At 37.1% G+C, this 20,092-nt stretch overlaps 1 protein-coding gene across 2 annotated transcripts in view; it reads left to right on the top strand.

The window, feature by feature from the left end:
* SMURF2 (SMAD specific E3 ubiquitin protein ligase 2) overlaps nt 1-20,092 on the top strand; it is a 119,212-nt gene that overhangs the window by 78,059 nt on the left and 21,061 nt on the right. For both annotated transcript variants that reach the window (XM_060645663.3, XM_060645660.3), the window contains exons 5-10: nt 874-939; nt 5,223-5,307; nt 7,334-7,417; nt 9,943-10,145; nt 12,467-12,551; nt 17,570-17,728. In XM_060645663.3, coding sequence (XP_060501646.1) covers nt 874-939; nt 5,223-5,307; nt 7,334-7,417; nt 9,943-10,145; nt 12,467-12,551; nt 17,570-17,728 — 682 coding nt within the window. The remainder of the gene's footprint in view (nt 1-873; nt 940-5,222; nt 5,308-7,333; nt 7,418-9,942; nt 10,146-12,466; nt 12,552-17,569; nt 17,729-20,092) is intronic.

The following is a 20,092-nucleotide window of genomic DNA, read 5'->3' as shown; positions in this document are numbered from 1 at the left end:
AATAATACTTAATTTATCAAACATTTATTGAGCACACTGTACAGTGTTCTGCCAGTTAGGAGCAGAGAATTCAAAGACTAATGTATGGTCTCCTCCTTTTTATCAATTCATGACTTCTTTGAATAGATGGCATGCATATATATATATAGCTGTAAAAGAATTCAGTTTTAAGTGCTATAATCAAAGTAAAAGCAGCGTGCTGTGGGTGACACTGTTCCTTCCTGTAACTGGTGGCCAGGTCAGTGTTATGTCTGTTCTATTGCTGAGGCATGAGAGAATAAATGAGTTGCTCCTAAATGAGTTAGTAGAACTGACTCAGACCCTTATCTTAACAGTTTATACTTGGCTTCTTATTAATATTTACTTTATGTGTATGGAGGTCATTTGAAATGGTTAGATAAAAAATAACAGTGATAATAACTCACATTTATTGAACACTTATATGCCAGTTACCTAAGAGTTTTACATAATTACCTGATTTGATCCTTCAAAAATATGAGGTGTAGGTACTACGTGAGAAAATCAAGACTCAGGGATAAATTGCTTAAGAACAACAGCTATTAAGTGACAAGCCAAGACTCAAGACAAGTGTCTGAAATCTTTGGAGAAAAAGTAATTGCATGTTGGCAATGTATATACACCAGTGACTTAAAGTTTTTGAAATCCAAATTTATCAAAACTGTTGTTAAGACATTTGTACCAATTATATATACAGTTAGAGATTTTAAATGTTTGTTTCATCTTTAAAATGTTATTATTTAAATTATAGGCCTGGTTGCCATTGGATTATGGAAATTTACCATCACTCTATAGATGTTAGAAGCTCTGATATCAGCTTATTTTTTAATTGCTTTTTTTGTTGATTTCAAATAGATCAGAGGTTGGATCTGTGCAAACTTGGGCCAAATGACAACGATACAGTTAGAGGACAGATAGTAGGTAAGTGTGGAAATTTAAAGTTATGTGAAATTTTGGCATCATTCAGACTGACCTAAACTCTGTGTATCTTTTAAATCCAAGTACACTAACTATAGCTTCATTGTATTGGCTTAAATTAAATGAGTCCCATAAAATATTTCAAACAGTGGATCCAGGTTCCTGGCTACCTTAATTTAAAAAATTATTTAAAAAAAACCCTTCAAATTATGAATAATATAAAAAAAAAATAGAGGCTCCTGATGTAAAGAACTATTGATCCCTTAGGCATTCATTTAAAGTATGCGAATGTATGGTAGCACACTAAGATAAACTTTTACAGATGATCTGAAAGTTTTCTAAAAATAATCCTTAAACTGGTTTTTGATAAGAATATTCTATTGAACTTTGTTTAATGCTTTACAGTTTTATAATAATTGTGCTAATTGGAAAAGAAAATGAAGGATAGTATAGCACTGATTGAAAAAGGGGAGAAGCTATTACTTTACTCATAAGGTCTGTCTTGAATTGATTCAGAGGAAGGGCTTAAAGGTAAAATTTTCTGAGACCTAAGAATTGATGGATTGAGCTTTGATCAAGATACATAGTGTGGTAGGGGTGCCTGAGTAGCTCAGTGAGTTAAGCGTCCAACTTTAGCTCAGGTCAGATCTCACGACTCTTGGGTTTGAGCCCCGCGTCAGGCTCTCAGAGCTTGGAGCTTGCTTAGGATTCTGTCTCCCTCCCCCCCCCCCCCCCCCCCCCCCCCGGCTTGTGTTCTTTCTCTTTCAAAAATAAACATTAAAAAAAAAAAAAAGATACATCATGTGGTAGGACACTGATATGGACTCCTTTGAGGCTTCTTAAAAACAATAAAATGCAAGTGGGATCCCACCACTTCACTACAGAGCAGAATTTAGGATAAGTTGATTGCATTATGAACCTGTCAGAGGTTTCAGTTACTGAAGTTACTTTTGAAGGGCTTCATTTTCCCAGGAAATGAATTGGGTTCATAATGAATTGCCAGAGTAGTGACCTAACAAAGCCCTGTTGTAGTTACCACAGGGAAGTATCTACACTGCAGCCTTATTGAGAATTCCTGTCATTCTTAGATTGAGAAGGGAGTAAAAAAAAACCTCAAAAATAAATGCTGGCATATAAAACTTTAAGAACAATCACATTTAATTTGATTTTGCATGTCATATAATAATTTGCCAACTAATGTCCAGTAGTAACAAAATAGTTTTACTAGGTGTAAATTGGCATTTATAAAAACAACCAGCTTTCCTTTGTCAGCAATTAGAAATATATCTATGGAGTATACTGTATAAAAAAGTAATGTTTTACTTTAAAATGTGTGCATGTGTAGTCCAATTTGAAGCTTTTGTATGAATTTAGTTTTCATAGTAGAGATGAGTTGGACTCACACATTATGCTTCATGATCCTGCCATTTAAAAACAGAATGAGTTCCAGTTCTTGCTGAATTGGACCTTTGCAAATAATTATAGGGGTACCTGGGTGGCTCGTCTGTTAAGTATCCAACTCTTGATTTTGGCTCAGGTCATGATCTCATGGTTTGTGAGTTTAAGCCCTGTGTTGAGCTCTGTGCTGACAGTACAGTCTGCTTGGGATTCTCTCTCAGCCCCTCCCCTGCTCATGCTCTCTCTCTCCCCCTCTCAAAATAAACATTAAAAAAATAATTATACATATTCGTAACACTTTTTGAGAAATGAAGAAAAGTATGCTAGAATACTAATTTTAAAAAATATATATCCCTTTCTAGTAATTTTATATACTTTTATATGTGTATATTTTTTATGGTTTTGGTTCAGTGAATGTAAAATTTTTGTTTTCCTTCACTTACTGTAACCATTATTAGTGTTCAAGGGGTGAATTATATCAATATATCAAAACTTGATTATTGGACGGTTAAGTCATTTTTTTGCTATTATAACATTGAAAGTTGTAAGCATTTCTGGACACTTAGCTTTATCCTTTTCTTGGAGTGTTACCTTAGGAAAAGATATCCCAGAGGTGCCTGGGTGGCTCACTCTGTTGAGCGTCCGACTTTGGCTCAGGTCATGATCTCACAGCCAGTGAGTTCAGGTCCTGCATCGGGCTCTGTGCTGACAGCTGAGAGCCTGGAGCCTGCTTTGGAGTCTGCGTTTCCCTCTCTGCCCCTCTCCTGTTCATTATCTGTGTTTCAAAAAATAAAATGTTAAAAAAAAATCTACCAAATTGAGATGACTGATTCAAGTTTATAAATCTTTTCCCTGTTACGTTTAAAACTGTTACTCTGTTCTTCCCATGTCTTGTGAAGTTTTTCTTTTTTTGTTATAATATAAAAATAGAGAAGATAAGGAACACCCATAATATGCCATCATTGTTATTAGCTTGATGTATATACCTTTTCTGTTTTTTTAAATGAGATTATACTGTGCAGAACTTTAAATAACCTGTTTTAATCTGTCCTAAACATCTTTCGTTGTTGCTGTTGTTGTTCATAGATTTATTTCTAAAGCATTTTTGAAAGAGTGGGCTTTTTTTAATGTTTTTAAAATTTATATATTTTTTTATTTTGAGAAAGAGTGCAAGCTGGAGGGTGGGGGACAGAGAGAAGAGAGAGAGAATCCCAAGCAGGCTCTGCACTGTCAGCTTAGAGCCTGATGCGGGGCTTGATTCCGTAAAGAATGAGATCATGACCTGAGCAAAAATCAAGAGCCAGACACTTAACTGACTGAGCCACCTAGGTCCCCCATTTCTATAGCATTTTCAATGTTGTATAGTAGTCCATGGTGGGCAAATAATTAATGTAGCCAGTCGATTATTGCTGTTTATTTAGATTGTTTCTGATGTTTTAGTGCTAATGAACAGCGCTCTTATAAACATAGTACTTCTATGACTCCTTATATTGCTAGAATTAGACCATTTAAAAACACAAACCCACCTAGAAATTGCTTAGGTGTCTTGTAATATAGCATTCTGGAGCTGAAGCTCATGAAATCCTTAATTTTGAGCCTTAATATTATTCTAAACAATGCTAATGAGAAAGTACATCGTTTTTACAGTGATTATATATTGGTAAGCATTTCACTTAGCTTTTCTGTATAAAAACTGATTAATGTTTTCTAGTACAACTTTCATATAACATTTTGCTTATATTCACCGAAGAGAGGTGTATTACCATGTTGTCACCTATAAATGATACTCATATAAAGGAGTGATGTGTTGAACTTTCTGATTTTTCAAAAGTTTTACAGAACTGGATGATTTTAGAATTTTGAGATCCTTCCTAGAATGAAGGGTCTTAAAATATCATACTTTATGTAGTAACTATTTAGGAAGTTAGGTTATAGTTGGGGTACCGGGTGGCTCAGTCAGTTAAGCATCTGACTTCGGCTCAGGTCATGATCTCACAGTTCATGAGTTCGAGCCCCACGTTGGGCTCTGCACTGATGGTGCAAAGCCTGCTTGGGATTCCCTCCCCTCGCCCTTCCCCCCGCCCCTCTTTCTCGCTCTCTCTCTGCCCCTCCCACCCCCTTGTATGAGTTCTCTTTCTTTTTCTCTCTCTCAAAAGAAATAGACGTTAAAAAAAAAAAAAAAAAAAGTTTGGTTATAGTCAAATTTGCCTGTTCCTTTCTATCTTTGAGGACAATTACCAAAAATAGAATTAAAGAATATTAAAGCAGCAAGGAAGGACTTCAGGCTTATCAGTTAGCCTAGCTTCCTCATTATTTAGATTGGGATTATGTAAACTTTTAGGATTTTAAGTGTTTTGTTCAAGGTCACAGTGCTAAACTAGGTATTAGAGCCTGGTCTAGAGTTTACGTCTCTTGCTTCCAAATTTATAGTGGTAGTTTTACACCACACTAGATACTGATGTAGGGTTTTGACTTATGGAATCTAAGTGTTGCCCTGTTGCCAGAATCTGGTGTGTTTTGTTAAGTATTTTAAAGATGGGTCAAGAATTAAACCCAAATTGATATGAACTTTTCCAGTTCTTCTGTATGTGAATATACCTTTAATGCCTCTCTTAAGTATAGTAGGAGGCTTGCATTGCCCCATTACAATGGGCAGAAAGGATTTAGACTCCCCTCCATGAACATGATAAAGCATAGAAAATCATAAAATTCTAATATCACTCCTAAAGGGAAACATCTCATGGAAAAAGAAAATATAGAATTTATTAGAAGCTAAAGAATCCATTCTAAAGTATTAAGATAAGCCAGATGTCTTTAAATATACATATTTTAAATTGTAGAAAATCTTTCTAGTAATTATTCTTAGTAATTTTTTTGTTGTGTTATAGTAAGCCTTCAGTCCAGAGACCGGATAGGCACAGGAGGACAAGTTGTGGACTGCAGTCGTTTATTTGATAATGATTTACCAGATGGGTAAGCTGAAATCATTAGAGAAATGTGTTGATAATGTCCTTCAAATAATGACAAATAAGTTGACATTTATTGTATACTTTAGAAATTTGCTGATCAGTTCCAGAATCTAGATTTTCCTTGTACTTGGAAAATTAGCAAGGAACCTTGTCAAGTCAAATTTATAAAATAAACCATGAATCAAATGTGTTACATTTATTTTTTAAGAGTTTTGACTAGGAGACCATCAAATTTCTTGACAGATATCTCTGTCTTGTAAATACTATGTATTTAAAAGAACAACTTTTTTGCATGATTAAATTATTCAAAACAGGGCATATAAATGCTGAATCTGAGACATAACTCCATTTAGAGGGATGGAATAGAGATTTGTGGACTAAAAATGACAAGAACATAGGAACATTTGTTGAGTATGTGTGTGTCAGATACCGTTGTAAGCATTTTATGTCATACGTTAGATCGTTTAACTCATATGCATGTGATTCTGGAATTAGACCATCCGGATTCCAGTCCTTCCTCTTCTGTTTACAAGCTTTATGGATTTAATCAGTTCATTTAACTTCTGTGAGCATTGGTTTATATTTACTTCTAGAAGAGGATGGTGATAATAGTGTATATGCCATAAATTGTGAAGATTAAATGAGATCATTCGTGTAAAGCACTTAGCACAATGTTTGCATATAGTAAGTGCTTAATATATAGTAATATATTTTATATTAGAAATATATATAATATTAAGATAATATATATAAATGATCAGCTACTGTTATTACTCCTGCCACTACTGTTGTTACCCTCAGTCATTCCACAGATTAAAAACACGGGGTCAGAGAAGTAAACTTGCCTTAAAGGCCACATAATGGATGGTAGACTGGAACACAGACTTAATTAAGCCTTGATTCCACATCTCATGCTTTTGATCACTGCTTTCTCTGTCTGATACTAGTGCTGACACTTTCTGACTTCATTTTTAACTTGAATGAGGTGTAGTTTACGTACAATGAATTATTTCAAGTATATAATTGGTTGAGTTTTGACTTCAATTATTTTTGATATGGAATTTTACATCCAAGTCAGGGTATTTGCTCACTTTGTTTAAATTCTTCAAAATTGCCATAATTTAATTCTATTTATACCTCACTTTAGCTCCTTGATCTATATGTTCACTTTTGTGGATGGGATGTAGATTTTGGTAATTTTGAAGGGGAAGTTTGGGACGAAATAACTAAACAGTGTTAAGAGATTACAACAACGCAAGGCTTATTTTTCTAAGCTTTTGGTTCTTTATCGTACTTTTTTTCCCATTTGTTTTTATGATGTATCCTTTAAAAACTTGGTGTACATTTTATAATACAGTCGTACATATGTATAATTTACAAATTAATTGATAAGTAATACTCCAGTACTGTATTCTGATTGTAATCACAGGAAAAGACCTCTTAGCATTTCTTTATTTCCTGGTTTTTATGGCCTCTAAACCTCTGCTTGGGTTTTGGTGGAAGTATTAATATTATTACATTTCTGTGGTCATTTGCCCTTTTCTTTTATTGTTGTTACATGCATTAAAAAGTTATTGAGGAGGAAGTACCAGTCTTTTTAAAAAATTAATTTGGATAGGCTAAATGTTTTAAAAAGTTTTATACGCTTTAATGTTAGATTTAATTTTAAAAGTTAGATGTGATTTTTATTTTTAGTATGGCTTTTTTTTTTTTTTTTTTTTGGCCACTAAATTCTGAAGAAATAGTGTAATTTAGTTGAGCCTTAATGACATTATTGAAAAGTTCTGAGTTTGGCTGATGGAGAATGTTAGGCACACCTCAGTGTAAATATTGTAGAAGTTTCAGAATTCCAGAAGATACAGTGTACATTTTAAAAATAAGTTGAAAAACATTCCTGTATTCTGTGTAATGATTTTCAGTTTGTCATTCCTGATTTATAACAGCAGATGTCTTCCTGGCTCAGTTATTGCCTTAAAAACATTCTGTATCCACCTTCTTATTAATGCCTTATCTCTCAATTTTTATTTAAGCTGGGAAGAAAGGCGAACTGCCTCTGGAAGAATCCAGTATCTAAACCACATAACAAGAACTACACAGTGGGAACGCCCAACACGGTAAGAACATACAAATATCTTTCCCTGGTTGTGCTGTTTGCCTTCCTGAAATTGTCACTTTCTGTTTATCTGTCAGTCTTACCAGATTTCCTTTCTTGGTTTATACTGCTCAAGATCAGTAGATCTTACAGCGAGTGCCATTATTATTTTTTTAAAATTTTTTAACGTTTATTTATTTTTGAGAGAGAGACAGAGTGTGAGCAGGGGAGGGGCAGAGAGAGAGGGAGACGCACGCTCTCTGGCTCTGAGCTGTCAGCACAGAGCCCGACGTGGGGCTCGAACCCAAGAACCGTGAGATCATGACCTGAGCTGAAGTCAGACGCTTCACCGACTGAGCCACCTGGGGACCCCTAGCAAGTGCCATTATTATTTTCAAAAAGTAATTTTCGATGAAGGTTGTTTAGCAAGTCATCCTGTTATTGCAGCTCTAGGGCCTGTGAAGGTAATTAGTAAGTATTGATTAAATAAGTTAACTGAATAAATTGAGAAGCCATCTCATTTCTGGGACTGTTAAAAATTTTTTTGAGTCTGTTATTGAATGGCTGTAAGAGAATATATATACCGGATCTTCATTTGTTCAGTCATGTAGGGGTATGATTATATCATTATATTATATCTAGTAAGGTCTGTGATCAAGATAAGAATGCAGATGCTCTGAGACCATAGGGAGGGCCCCTAACTTAGAGCAGTGAGCAAGGGGATGGTAGAAATTGCAAAGGAAAACTCTGAAGGAGGGGAATTTCTGAACTAAATCCTGAAGAATGTTCGAATTTAACCAGGTGAGGGGAAGGCGATAAAAAGTGTTCAGAATGGTGGTAACCGTGATCATTCAGTTCACCAAATGGTTCTATGCCAGGCACTGTGCTCATCATTTGCTCTGTTACCAGGGAACGAGGCCGAACAGCCTTCATGGAGCTTAATGTGTAGAGACATGAGGAAGTAAGAGAATTTTTGGAAATTCCAAGAAAGTACTTTTTAAAGTAACTGATAATGAATAGGATAAGTGGCTGAATTTCCTTTTTTGCTTTTAAAGTCAGAACAGAGTTTATTTGCCACTTCTAGTGAGTGTTTGTTTAGCCCTCCACCCCCTTTTCCTAAGCAGGTCTGGCACCAGACATAGATCATCAAATGGTTCTCTAAGTTATACCCACTTTTATTTATTGGGGATTAATTGCCGAACTCATTAAATCACAGTTTTCCCTATTATATTTTGATTCTCAGGTAAAAGCTTAGCTCACGTTGGCATTTTAAAAGATGCTTGAGAGTTGTATTTCTAGTATTAAACTGCCAAGGATTTTACTGAAGTCCAAGAACGTTTTACTGTATCTGAGTGTAAATGAATGTGTACCTGTGTCAGTGCTTTAGTGAAGTCCATTTCCTTCTAACTCCTTTAACTGATGAAATTCACTTTAATTTCCACCAGTATAAAGTTGATTGTGGTTGTAAATGTTAGTTTAAAAATTAACTCTTGGGGCACCTGGCTGGCTTAGTTGGTTAAGTGTCTGCCTTTGGCTCAGGTCATGATCTCACGGTTTGTGGGTTCGAGCCCTGCATCAGGGTCTGTGCTGACAGCTCAGAGCCTGGAGCCTGTTTCAGGTTCTGTGTCTCCCTCCCTCTCTGCCCCTCCCCTGCTCGTGCTCTCTATCAAAAATAAATAAACATTTAAAAAAAAATTAACTCTTGATTATCCTCTTACATTTTGGATTACCTACCAGTATACTGGAAGTTCTTTGAAGAGTCACATCATCATCTTTATTCATTGTGTGTGTGTGTGTGTGTGTGTGTGTGTGTGTGTGTGTGTGTATGCCAAGCACTGTTCCAGGTACAGAGGATATATATAGTGGGAAATGAACCAGGCAGACTTTCTTCTCTCAGTAAATATTCTAGTAAGGGAAAACAAGGGTACAGATTAAAAAAAAAAGTGTCAAATAATTGCTATGCTGAGAAACTAGGGTGATGTACTTACCAAATGCCTGGGTGACTACTTTAGGATTGAAGGTCAGGAAAGACCTCTCAGACATTTAAGCTTAAGCTATGATTTGAATGACAAGGAGGAGCCTGTCTGGCCTAGGGAGAATAAGAGAAAAAAGCTTTTGAGGTGGGAGGAAGAGCTCCTTTCCAGCACTAAAGGTAAACTGATCTTGGCAAGTTCAGGGAACAGGAAGAATGTCCAGAAGTGGAGTGAGAGAAAGGTGGGAAGTCAGATCTGAGAGGCAGGCCGAGGCTAAGTCAGGTAATGCTTTGTAAACTAGTACTCACATCTGTAAATATATGTGGATTTTGTATACAATGTAATTAAAATCAGTATAAAATGATTTCAATAAATAACTGACCTTCTGCTTTATCATATGAGTTTGTACTTAGAGGTGTCAGGTTTACTTTGATTCAGAGTTCTTGAAATCATTCTATTTGCATTGATCACTCCATTTCCTTGTGATTGTCCCTGCAGTACATATGTCGTCTAGAGAACTCTACTTTCGGTATCGCACTTGGGTAACTTTTTTTTCCCTGTTACTTTTCAATAGACCAGCATCTGAATATTCTAGTCCCGGCAGACCTCTTAGCTGCTTTGTTGATGAGAACACTCCAATTAGTGGAACAAATGGTGCAACGTGTGGACAGTCTTCGGATCCCAGACTGGCCGAGAGGAGAGTCCGGTCACAACGACATAGAAATTACATGAGCAGGACACATTTACATACTCCTCCAGACCTACCAGAAGGCTATGGTATGACTAGCAGAGGAAAAAATAAAGTGTGATTTACTGATTTCAGCTTGCTAAGAAAGCCAGAAAATCAGCCGTAAAGAAGTTATTAATCTGGGTTTAGGGATTCGGCATGAAAATAAGTGTGTAAAACCTCCCAATCTGAAAAGTCTTTGAAGTGGTAGCGGACGGCCCGCCCAGCGGTTTGACTTGGGCTGGTCATTTAACCTCAACCCTTTGGCACTTACTTTATAAAGAAATGAGGTGAGTGACACCTCTCCTGGTCACAAAGCTGTTGCTAAGAGTACACGGAACAACGTGAGATTACTTTGCCAATAGGCACAATGTAAAGGTACGATGGTAGAGTTATCGATGATGATAATCTGAAGGCAGACCCACGGTGTGATTTTCTAGACCTGCATATTTAGAAGTGACTTCGAAAGCATATTTCTGACGGTATCTGTATATTTGTGTGGTCTATAATTTTGGATCATCTGAATGATTTGGGTTCGTGTTGGAAATGACTTAGTCACTTCTATGTTTGTATAAAATTATTATAGTCTTATATAATTTCCTAAATTGTAGAATTTCACATGGAAGATGACTTAAATCTTCTAGTTGAATACAGAACTTTCTAAAGTAGCCACAACTTGTGAATGCTCTTGTAGATACTATGAACTTGTCTTTTCCTTTCTTGCTCAAAGTTAACCAAAGGAATTACATCCTCGCCCTCTCAGCTGCCTGCAGATAAACCATTCTGGGCTGATGGTGACACCTAATGACCAACATTGGGAATCGCCTGATCTAACTTGTATTTTCTTTTTCCTCTACAGTATGTTGTAAACTGTTCTGCAAATGCAGAATTCCAGCTTTATTTTTTAAATATGTTTGAACTCTTTATTTTAAAAAAACCAATTTGTCCATTAATTGTGCTGTGCTGCACAGTGATGAGAGCATGGACTTGGGAGACAGACCTGGGTTTATATCCTGGCTTTGCCACATGTTAGTTGTGTGACACTGGGCACATTAATTTCTCTGAGCCTCAACTTATCTTCCACAGAATGGGGAAATTGATAGTCCCAACCATGTAGGTTCGTTGCAAGAGAGGAGGGGTGATTGCATGTGAAGTGTCTGACACAAGGTCCAGCACAGGAAGCACTTAGTAAACTCTGGCTGTTATTATTAATGTTCAGACCCTAGAATAAAGTATCTTCTGTCATTTCTCTGTAATTGAGATTATAAGGCAAGCTGTTTGGAGTGGGGTGGTTATATTTTTATTTCACTTGTGTGATTTGAATTAAAAACAAATTTTGTACACCTGAAACCTAGGAGGAAAGTGGGCGCCAGGGCTGAAGTTTTTGCAGCTGTCATCTATCACCGATTTTAGACATTTTTATGTTTATAATTTTAAGAAGCATAAACTTTAAATTGATTGACTTTATTGTAGGCTTATGAACAAAGGCATACTGATAAATATTAGTAGTTTCACCATTTCATATGTTAGAATTTTTCATTAGATTTTGTTTAAAGACAAGTGGTTCTGTTGCTTAAAAACACAAATAGACTAAAAACCACTGTTGAAGAAACTCTTCAGCAGATACCTCCTCTTTGCCCTGACTTCCTTATCCTCTTCCCAAGAGCTCGGAGTTCATTTTGCCTTTGACCGTTTTCTCCCCAGAATGCATGCCTGTTCTTTTAGTCCTTCTTTTTCCAGCTTGCTTATTTTTGTATCTTTGTCTATTTTTGACTATAGAGTGTCTCTCCTAGTGGAGTATTCCATCTTTTTGCCTTTGTTTGAGTCTAAATATAGTCTTGAGAATATACCTCTCTGAAGAAAAGAAAATACATAAGTTTTGGTATAAAATTAGGAATAATAAACAACTATTACCAGCCTGCAGACCCTTTGAAAGCTTTTGCAAGTCCTGTCAGCATCTCCCACAGTTGGTTAGCCTCTTCCTCTGAGCTTTCTTTTGTTCCGCTCAGGCTCCACTTTAAGAAAAATAAAAGATCATTTCTTCATGTTTGTTTGGTTTAAATATTGGTACCGTGACAATCTTGTTTTCTGTTTTCCATAGCAACGTGTTTAGTATTTGAGCCACGTTGTAAATTTGTTGGATTTTAGATAGCTGGCCTCTGGCTCTCATCACCATTTATGAGGTTGTTTTCCAGGAGAAGATGTATTGAGTTGAGAAAAAAAATGATTTATAAAGCACTTTTTTTTTTTTTTTTTGGTAATATAGTAAATTGGTAATTTGGAGAATTTATTAATATCATTCTAGTATCTATAGCTGTCTTTGATTTGGACTTTCTGAATATGTTTTTATTAGTGTTTCTTAATTTTACAGAGCAGAGGACAACACAGCAAGGTCAGGTGTATTTCTTACATACTCAGACCGGTGTGAGCACGTGGCATGATCCAAGAGTGCCTAGGTAAGAATATATCCAAACACGCTTCACACCACTGGATCCCTGTTTTACCTGGGATTTCTTTGATTATTTAATTTTCAATTTGAAATGGTTTATGTAAAAGGCTGTTTGTGACAGTCGTCTCAGGTAACATTTAGTGGAAAGCCTTTCCTGTTTCTCTGGAGTCCCACCCCAGTGCCCTGCCCCTAACCAGCCCCCAGTCCTTCTACCCTCTCACCCTGAAAAAAATCAGGGTGAAAACATGGGTCTTTGTGAGTTTGAAAATTGACCTGGAGAATAACATAAACCTTAAAATTATACACCCCCCTCCTTTTTTTTTAAAGGGTAGCAAATTGATATTTTTATTTCTGGTTACGCTTTTTAAATTTATTTTTATTTTTTAAAAATGTTTGTTTATGTTTGAGAGAGAGAGACACAGCACGAATGGGGGAGGGGCAGAGAGGGAAAGAGAGAGACACAGAATCCCAAGCAGGCAGGCTCTGAGCTGTCAGCACAGAGCCTTATGTGGGGCTCAAACTCATGAACTGAGAGATCACGACCTGAGCCGAAGTCAGACGCTTAACCTGCTGAGCCACCCAGGTGACCCTGGTTAGGCTTTTTAAAAAAAGGTTTATTTAATTTAACCTAATATGAGAATATTCAGTGTTCTCTTATGTATTCCTTAATCAACTTTTGTTTTAATGTATAAAGGAAATAACCTAAATTATATTAAAAAAATTTTTTTTAATGTTTATTTTTGAGAGAGAGGCAGAGTGCGAATTGGGGAGGGGCAGAGAGAGAGAGAGGAACAGAATCCAAAGCAATCTCCAGGCTCTGAACTGTCAGCACAGAGCCTGGTGCAGGACTGGGACTCATGAACCATGAGATCATGACCTGAGCCAAAATTGGACGCTTAACTGACTGAATCACCCAGGCGCCCCTTATTTATTTACTTAAAACTTTTGTCCTTTTTTTTTTCTTTTTTTTTTTTTTTTTGGTATCAATTGGTACTATCGTGATTTTTCTTTTTTAATCTGTTAATATGACCGATTACATGGATAAGTTTTCAAATATTGAACCATTCTTGCACCCTTGAAATAAACCTCACTTGGTCATGGTGTCTCATGAATTAAATTTCTTTTAAATACCAGAACTTGGACATTTAAACTGTAGGCATTGTTGAATGCATTTACTAACCAAAATGTGAGCTATCTTTTAACTAAGAAGATGGAATGACACACAAGTCAATTTAGTAATTTGACATAACTTTTGATACATCTTAGTATCAAATAATAAGTTTTCAAACACTGTTTAGCTCTCAGAGGAGCTATTATTTTCTAATGAACAGATGCAAAGTGTCAGGTAATTCAGCTGAAACTGCAAAAAAGTTGAGTTCTAAATTCTAAATCAGCTTGATAAGCCGCGCATACACTTTTGTGAGATGAAGATATTTTATATTTTAAGTGCAGCATTCCCCTCCTCCCAAAAAAAGACCTATGGAGGGGTCAAGAGATCTTTTTCTGCCTAAAGCTTGTACTCAGAGCTCTACTTGTCAACCAGTCATGTATTTGAATCAAAAACAGATGTGACAAGCTGTTGTTGGATTGCTTTGATACTCTGTATTTACAGTTGACCCTTGAACAATGCAGGGGTTAGGGGCACCGACCACCCGCACAGTTGAAAATCTGTGTGTGACTTCTGACTCTCCCAAAACTTTGCCAATAGCCCACTGTTGACTATAAGCCTTAACGATAGATTAACACATATTTTGTGTGCTATTTAAAGTAAGCTACAGAAAAAATGTTAAGGAAATCATAGGGAAGGGAAAACACACTTTATAGTAAGTACTGTACTGTAAAAAATCTGCATATGAGTGGAGCTGCACACTGTAAACCTGTATTATTCAGCGGTTAACTGGTATTTATAAATGAAGCTATTATAATGTAAATGTTTTACGTTGTGATACAGCTTAATTAGAATCTTTCAAGGTGGCAACCAAGGAATGTGTTTTATCATTAATTATTCTATCAAGGTTGTCATTTCTGTGTCTTGATGATAAAAACTGTTTAAAAAAATAGTGGGGGAGAAATTTTTGTTTTGTTAATAAGCTCACTGAAAAGAAATCCAAGGGCCTAACTTTGAGAAACAAGAGTTTTGTTATGTAACTTATGAAAAGAAGTGTTTTGGAGTCTGTGTATACAATTGTAGGTCAATAATGAGCTTTTCTATAAAGTTATTTAAAATCATTGGCAGGAAATGTATAGAAGAAAAATGATTGTGTTTTTTTTTTTAACTAAATTATTTATAGTGAGAAAGTTGATCTTTTGAGTTATCTGTTGAAAGAAAAGTGTGGAAGCTGGCATCAGAAGTTGAGAGAGATTTTGTTACCAGTGTTGGTAATGTTTCTTATTCCTAAGGAAACGTCAGTTTTTCATTAACGAGTAAAGGGTTTCTATAAAGGTTTGAGAATATTTTGAGTATCGAATAATGACTTTATAAAATAGTGCTCTGGGTTATTTTTCTTTAGTTTCTGTGTTCTAAGTTGTTAACCCTAAATATGTGTATCATATCTTTTGGAGGATCCTTTAAGTAAATATGCCTTTTGTGTGGAGAATCTTGTATCAAAGCAGGTTATTATTATTTAGGTCGATTATTTAGGTTATATTAAAAAACCTGTTCAAAGACGTTTATAAAGTAGTGTAACTCAGACACTTTTATTTAAAGGTACCCAATAAACTTAGATTTATCTGAGAAGTCCCATTTCATCATCTTTGGCGTTTCCCTTTAACACAGTGATGAATGCCTTGTTGTTCATTACTCTGCACACGATGTAGTCTTGCAGTCCAGATCGGTATTTTTATGGCTGCATAACATTCCATTTTTCTTTAATCATCTCCCGATTGGACATAAAGATTGCTTCCAGTTAGCTTCCTTCTCTTTTAATCCATTCTTTAGAGCTCTTCCACGTATGACTATGAATTTATAAAATTCTGAATAAAATGATTATATAATTTTCACTTTATGTCATTTGGTTTTGTAAACCAAATTTTGCATTATATCAAAAGAATTATTCATTCTTTGATTTTAGTAATCACTTTTCATTTCTAAAAATTCTGTGAAAAAAAATCCATGTGTTTAATTGTTCCTTTTTTATTTTTTTTGAGAGAGAGAGAGAGAGTGTGTGGGAGAGGGGCAGAGAGAGAGAGAGAAAGGGAGAGAGAGAATCCTAAGCAGGCCCTGTGCTGTTAGCATGGAGCCCGACACGGGGCTCAATCTCAGGAATGTGAGATTATGACCTGAATGGGAATCTAGTCGGATGCTTAACTGACAGCCGCCCAGTCGCCCCACCCAATTTTATAAAATTATTACTAAACGTTGCATAGCCTAGCCATTCTGTTTGATGTAATTTTGTGGTTTATTGTTTCCACTCACTCTTAATCATCATGTCTTCGTTCAGGAGTATGTGGTGCTCTTGGTGAGTTTGTTTGATCTTAAGTGGTTGGAGGTCTGTGGACCTAAAGTGGGAAATGAAGAAGTTTTCGTGGACTCATTTCATCTCCCTTTTGAGTTCTCAGTGTAGTAGGGAAGTTCCAGATTTCCTTTTCCAAACTTGCTGCTGGCCTGGGGCTGAATTTCCCAGTTAACTACTCTCTGATAGCCCCGCCCCCAGCTGATGGCACCAGCTCAAGTCCCTTTTTTTTTTTTTTTTTTTTTTTTTTTTAATTTGAGGAGGATCCTTGAAACTTTTCCTCCTCTTTGGAGACTGGCGTTTTTATCTAAGCTTCAGTTTGTAGCAGAAGAGTCTCTTGGAGCACCTGTAAGCACAAGTCAGATCACTGTTGCGACAAATCTATGGGTGCTTATGTGTGTCTGCCATTATGTTTCACCTTGACCAAGAAGAGGTTATTTCAGGAAAAATCTTTTTCTAGTTTAACTTTTAAAACACAATTTTGATGAGATTTATCAGTATAATTATCTGTTACAGTTTAAGTTTACATTAGACACGTTTTTATCTTATTCTTTAAGGTCCTGTGAATCTTTGTTTACATACAGTAGTACTTTAAGAATGTGCGGTACACGGGGCGCCTGGGTGGCTCAGTGGGTTGAGCGTCCGACTTAGGCTCAGGTCATGATCTCACCATTCCCGAGTTCAAGCCCCATGTCTGGCTCTGTGCTGACAGCTCAGAGCTTGGAGCCTGTTTCGGATTCTATGTCTCCCTCTCTGTCTCTGCCCCTTCCTCACTCATGCTCTGTCTCTCTCAAAAATAAATAAGCATTAAAAAATTTAAAAAAAAGTAAAATAAAATTCCAAGACCTGAAACCTTTGAAAAACAAAGTCTTTAAAAAAAAAAAAAAAAAGAATGTGCGGTACAGTAACAATGGTCTTTGATCCACTAAAAGCCTTTCTGCTTTTTTTTTTTACTGTATCAGTAAGCATTAGAGCATTCTTCCCTGGGTGTCTTAAACAGGTTCTTCATTCACTAGCTTTATAGCTTTCAAAATTCCCAGTGGAGCAGTTTTCCCTTCAAATATATACTGTGATTATTTTCAGGATCTGTAAATTAAATAACGTTTCCAGTTTTGCTTTGTTAGAAATTAATATGGAATAAACATTTATTTATACAAATTTGATGGTGCAATAAAGAAAAATAATTGAAGGGAGAGTTTAGAGAACATTTCATTCCTTATGTCACTGACATTTGTAAAACAATATTTTGTCAGACAAGTATTGAAGTACAGTTTATGTTGGCAAATGTTGTGATTGCTTTTATATTAATTTGAAATCTGTATTACATTAAGGCCCAGGAATGAACTTACTAAAAATGGAGGCTATGTGATAAGTTCCTGAGCCATTTATGAATTAGGTTTTGAATATGCAAGTTTGTTAAACCATTGGGAATTAAAGATTCTAGCTGGACATCTCAGGTTTCTGGAACAATACGTTTTCTCAGACTTCATGGAATTGTTCTGTGTCATTTACACTTGCTTGGCTCAGCAGGCCCAGCAATGAGGTATTTTTTATTTTATATTTGTTTTTGCAGGGATCTTAGCAACATCAATTGTGAAGAGCTTGGTCCATTGCCTCCTGGATGGGAGATCCGTAATACTGCAACAGGCAGAGTTTATTTCGTTGACCATAACAACAGAACAACACAGTTTACAGATCCTCGGCTCTCTGCTAACTTGCATTTAGTTTTAAAGTAAGTTTTTGAAACAATACATGTTAAAATGCAAGCCTGAACAAGAGAAGACTGAAAATGCTTTTTGTAATGTGATGGAATATTGCTCTCTCCAGTTGTAAGTTACTTTTGTTGGACAAAATTTTGAGACTATGACAAGTTCTACTCTGATACAGAAACATTTTAAGCCCACTGTACCTAAGTAGCCCACTGCACTTAAGTAGGAACCTGTTCTGAAGCATTAAGGAAAGGGTGTGTATCAAAGGTGCTTATAGCACACTTGAAGAGACAGGATGCTTTCTAGGGGTGAGGTTTTTTATCTTTCCCCTGAGTACATCAGACGTAGCTCCAGGATGGCTGAACCCATCCCAGGGGTTTTTTATGTTTTTTTGTTAAAAATTTTTTAAAAGCTTATTTATTTATTTTAAGAGAAAGAGAGCATGCCACGAGCAGGGAAGGGGTAGAGAGAGGGAGAGAGAGAGAATCCCAAGCAGGCTCTGCACTGTCAGTGTGGAGCCTGACATGGGGCTTGAACCCACAAACCCTCAGATCACGACCTGAGCTGAAGTCAAGAGTCAGCTGCTTAACCTGCTGAGCCACCCAGGTGCCCCCATCCCAGGTGTTTTTTTTAATCACCCTTATTGAATGTAATCGACATACAATAAACTGCGTAAAGTGTTCCATGTAAGTTTTGACATATTATACGCCTATGAAACCATCACCACAATGTAGATTGTGAACATATCTATCACCCCCCAAAATTCCCTGATGCTTAAGTCCTCCTCCTGTATGGCTGCCATAACAAAATATCACACACTGGGTGGTTTAAAACAACAGAAATGGGTTCTCCCACAGTCTGGAGGCCAGAAGTGTAGGATCAAGTTGTCCTCAGGGCTGGTCCCCTGTGGAGGCTCTGAAGAAGAATCTGTTCAGTGACTCTCTCCTAGCTTCTGGTGGTTGCTGGAAAAACTTGCTGTTCCTTGGCTTGTAGACACATCATCTCCATCTTTGTCTTCGTTTTCACGTGGCCTCTTGTGATCTGTTTCCACACACAAAACCTCTGACTCCAAATGGGTTTTTCCCTCAAACCTATCAGTTCTCCAGATCTCTGGACACCAGCTGGGTATACGATGAGTGAATTCAGTTCTGACCCTGCCTGTGGTTGGCGCCAGACCCCACAGGTTAAGGGCTCAGGCTTACAAGACCGTTACCGCTTCAGACACCAATCCCAAGTCCAAGGACTTCTCTGGTTCTTATTGACCCGCTGTAAATCGGGGAGTTCTCATGACTTCATTCTGGGGTTCAGTAATTTGCTAGAATGGTTGGCAGAACTCCTGGAGATACTTTATGTACCATTACCAGTTTATTATAAAGGATATAACTCGGAACCACCGAATGGAAGAGGTGCATAGGGCAAGGTGTGGTGCTGGGGGAGCCAAGAGCTTCCAGGCCTTCTCTGGGTGCTTCGTCCTCCCAGTGCCTCAGTGCATTCACCAACCTGGGAGCTGTCTGCACACTGTCATTTAGGGGGTTTTATGGACATGTCCTCACCTATGTGTGATCAGTTATTAACTCAGTCTCCAGCTCTCTCCTCTCCTCAGAGGTTGGGAAGATGAGGCTGAAAATTCCAGGCTTCTAATCAAGCTTTGATTTTTCTAGTGACCAGCACCCATTCTGAAGATATCTAGGGCCCCACTATAAGAGTCACCTCATTAAAACAAAAAATGCCCCTGGGGCGCCTGGGTGGCTCAGTTAAGCATCCAACTTCAGCTCAGGTCATGATCTCGCAGTTCGTGGGTTCGAGCCTGGAGCCTGCTTCAGATTCTGTGTCTCTCTCTCTTTCTCTCTGCCCCTCCCCTGCTTGTGCTCGCTCGCTCTCTCTTGCGCGCTCTCTCTCTCAAAAATGAATAAACGTTAAAAACAAAACAAAACAACAAACCAAAATTACCCAGGAAATTGTAAGGGATTTAGGAGCTGTGTGTCAAACTGGAGGCAGAGACCAAATATTAGAACAAAGGACACTCCTGTCATCTCTGCCACACCGGAAACTGAAAGGATTTTAGGAGTTCCATGTCAGGAACCAGGAATGCCAAAGTACATTTCTTATTCCACACCTTTTTGTGTGTCTGGATCCAAATTTCCCTCTTTTTATAAGGCTACCACTTGATTGCATTTAGGGCCACCCTGATGCAGTATGACCTTCTCTTAGTACATCTGCAGAGACTCTATATCTAGATAAGGTCACATTCACAGGCATCAAGGGTTGGACTTCCACACATCTTTTTGGACACAGTTCAGTCCACAACACACCCCATCTTCACCTAATCTCTGGTCTGCTTCCTGTCACTATATATTAGTATGCATTTTCCAGAGTGTTAGATAAAT

The sequence above is a fragment of the Panthera onca genome, chromosome E1 (genome assembly GCF_046562875.1).
Source record: "Panthera onca isolate mPanOnc1 chromosome E1, mPanOnc1 haplotype 2, whole genome shotgun sequence".
Classification (NCBI taxonomy): domain Eukaryota; kingdom Metazoa; phylum Chordata; class Mammalia; order Carnivora; family Felidae; genus Panthera; species Panthera onca.
The sequence above is the reverse complement of the archived record's forward strand: the minus strand, read 5'-3'. Positions and strand labels throughout refer to the sequence as shown.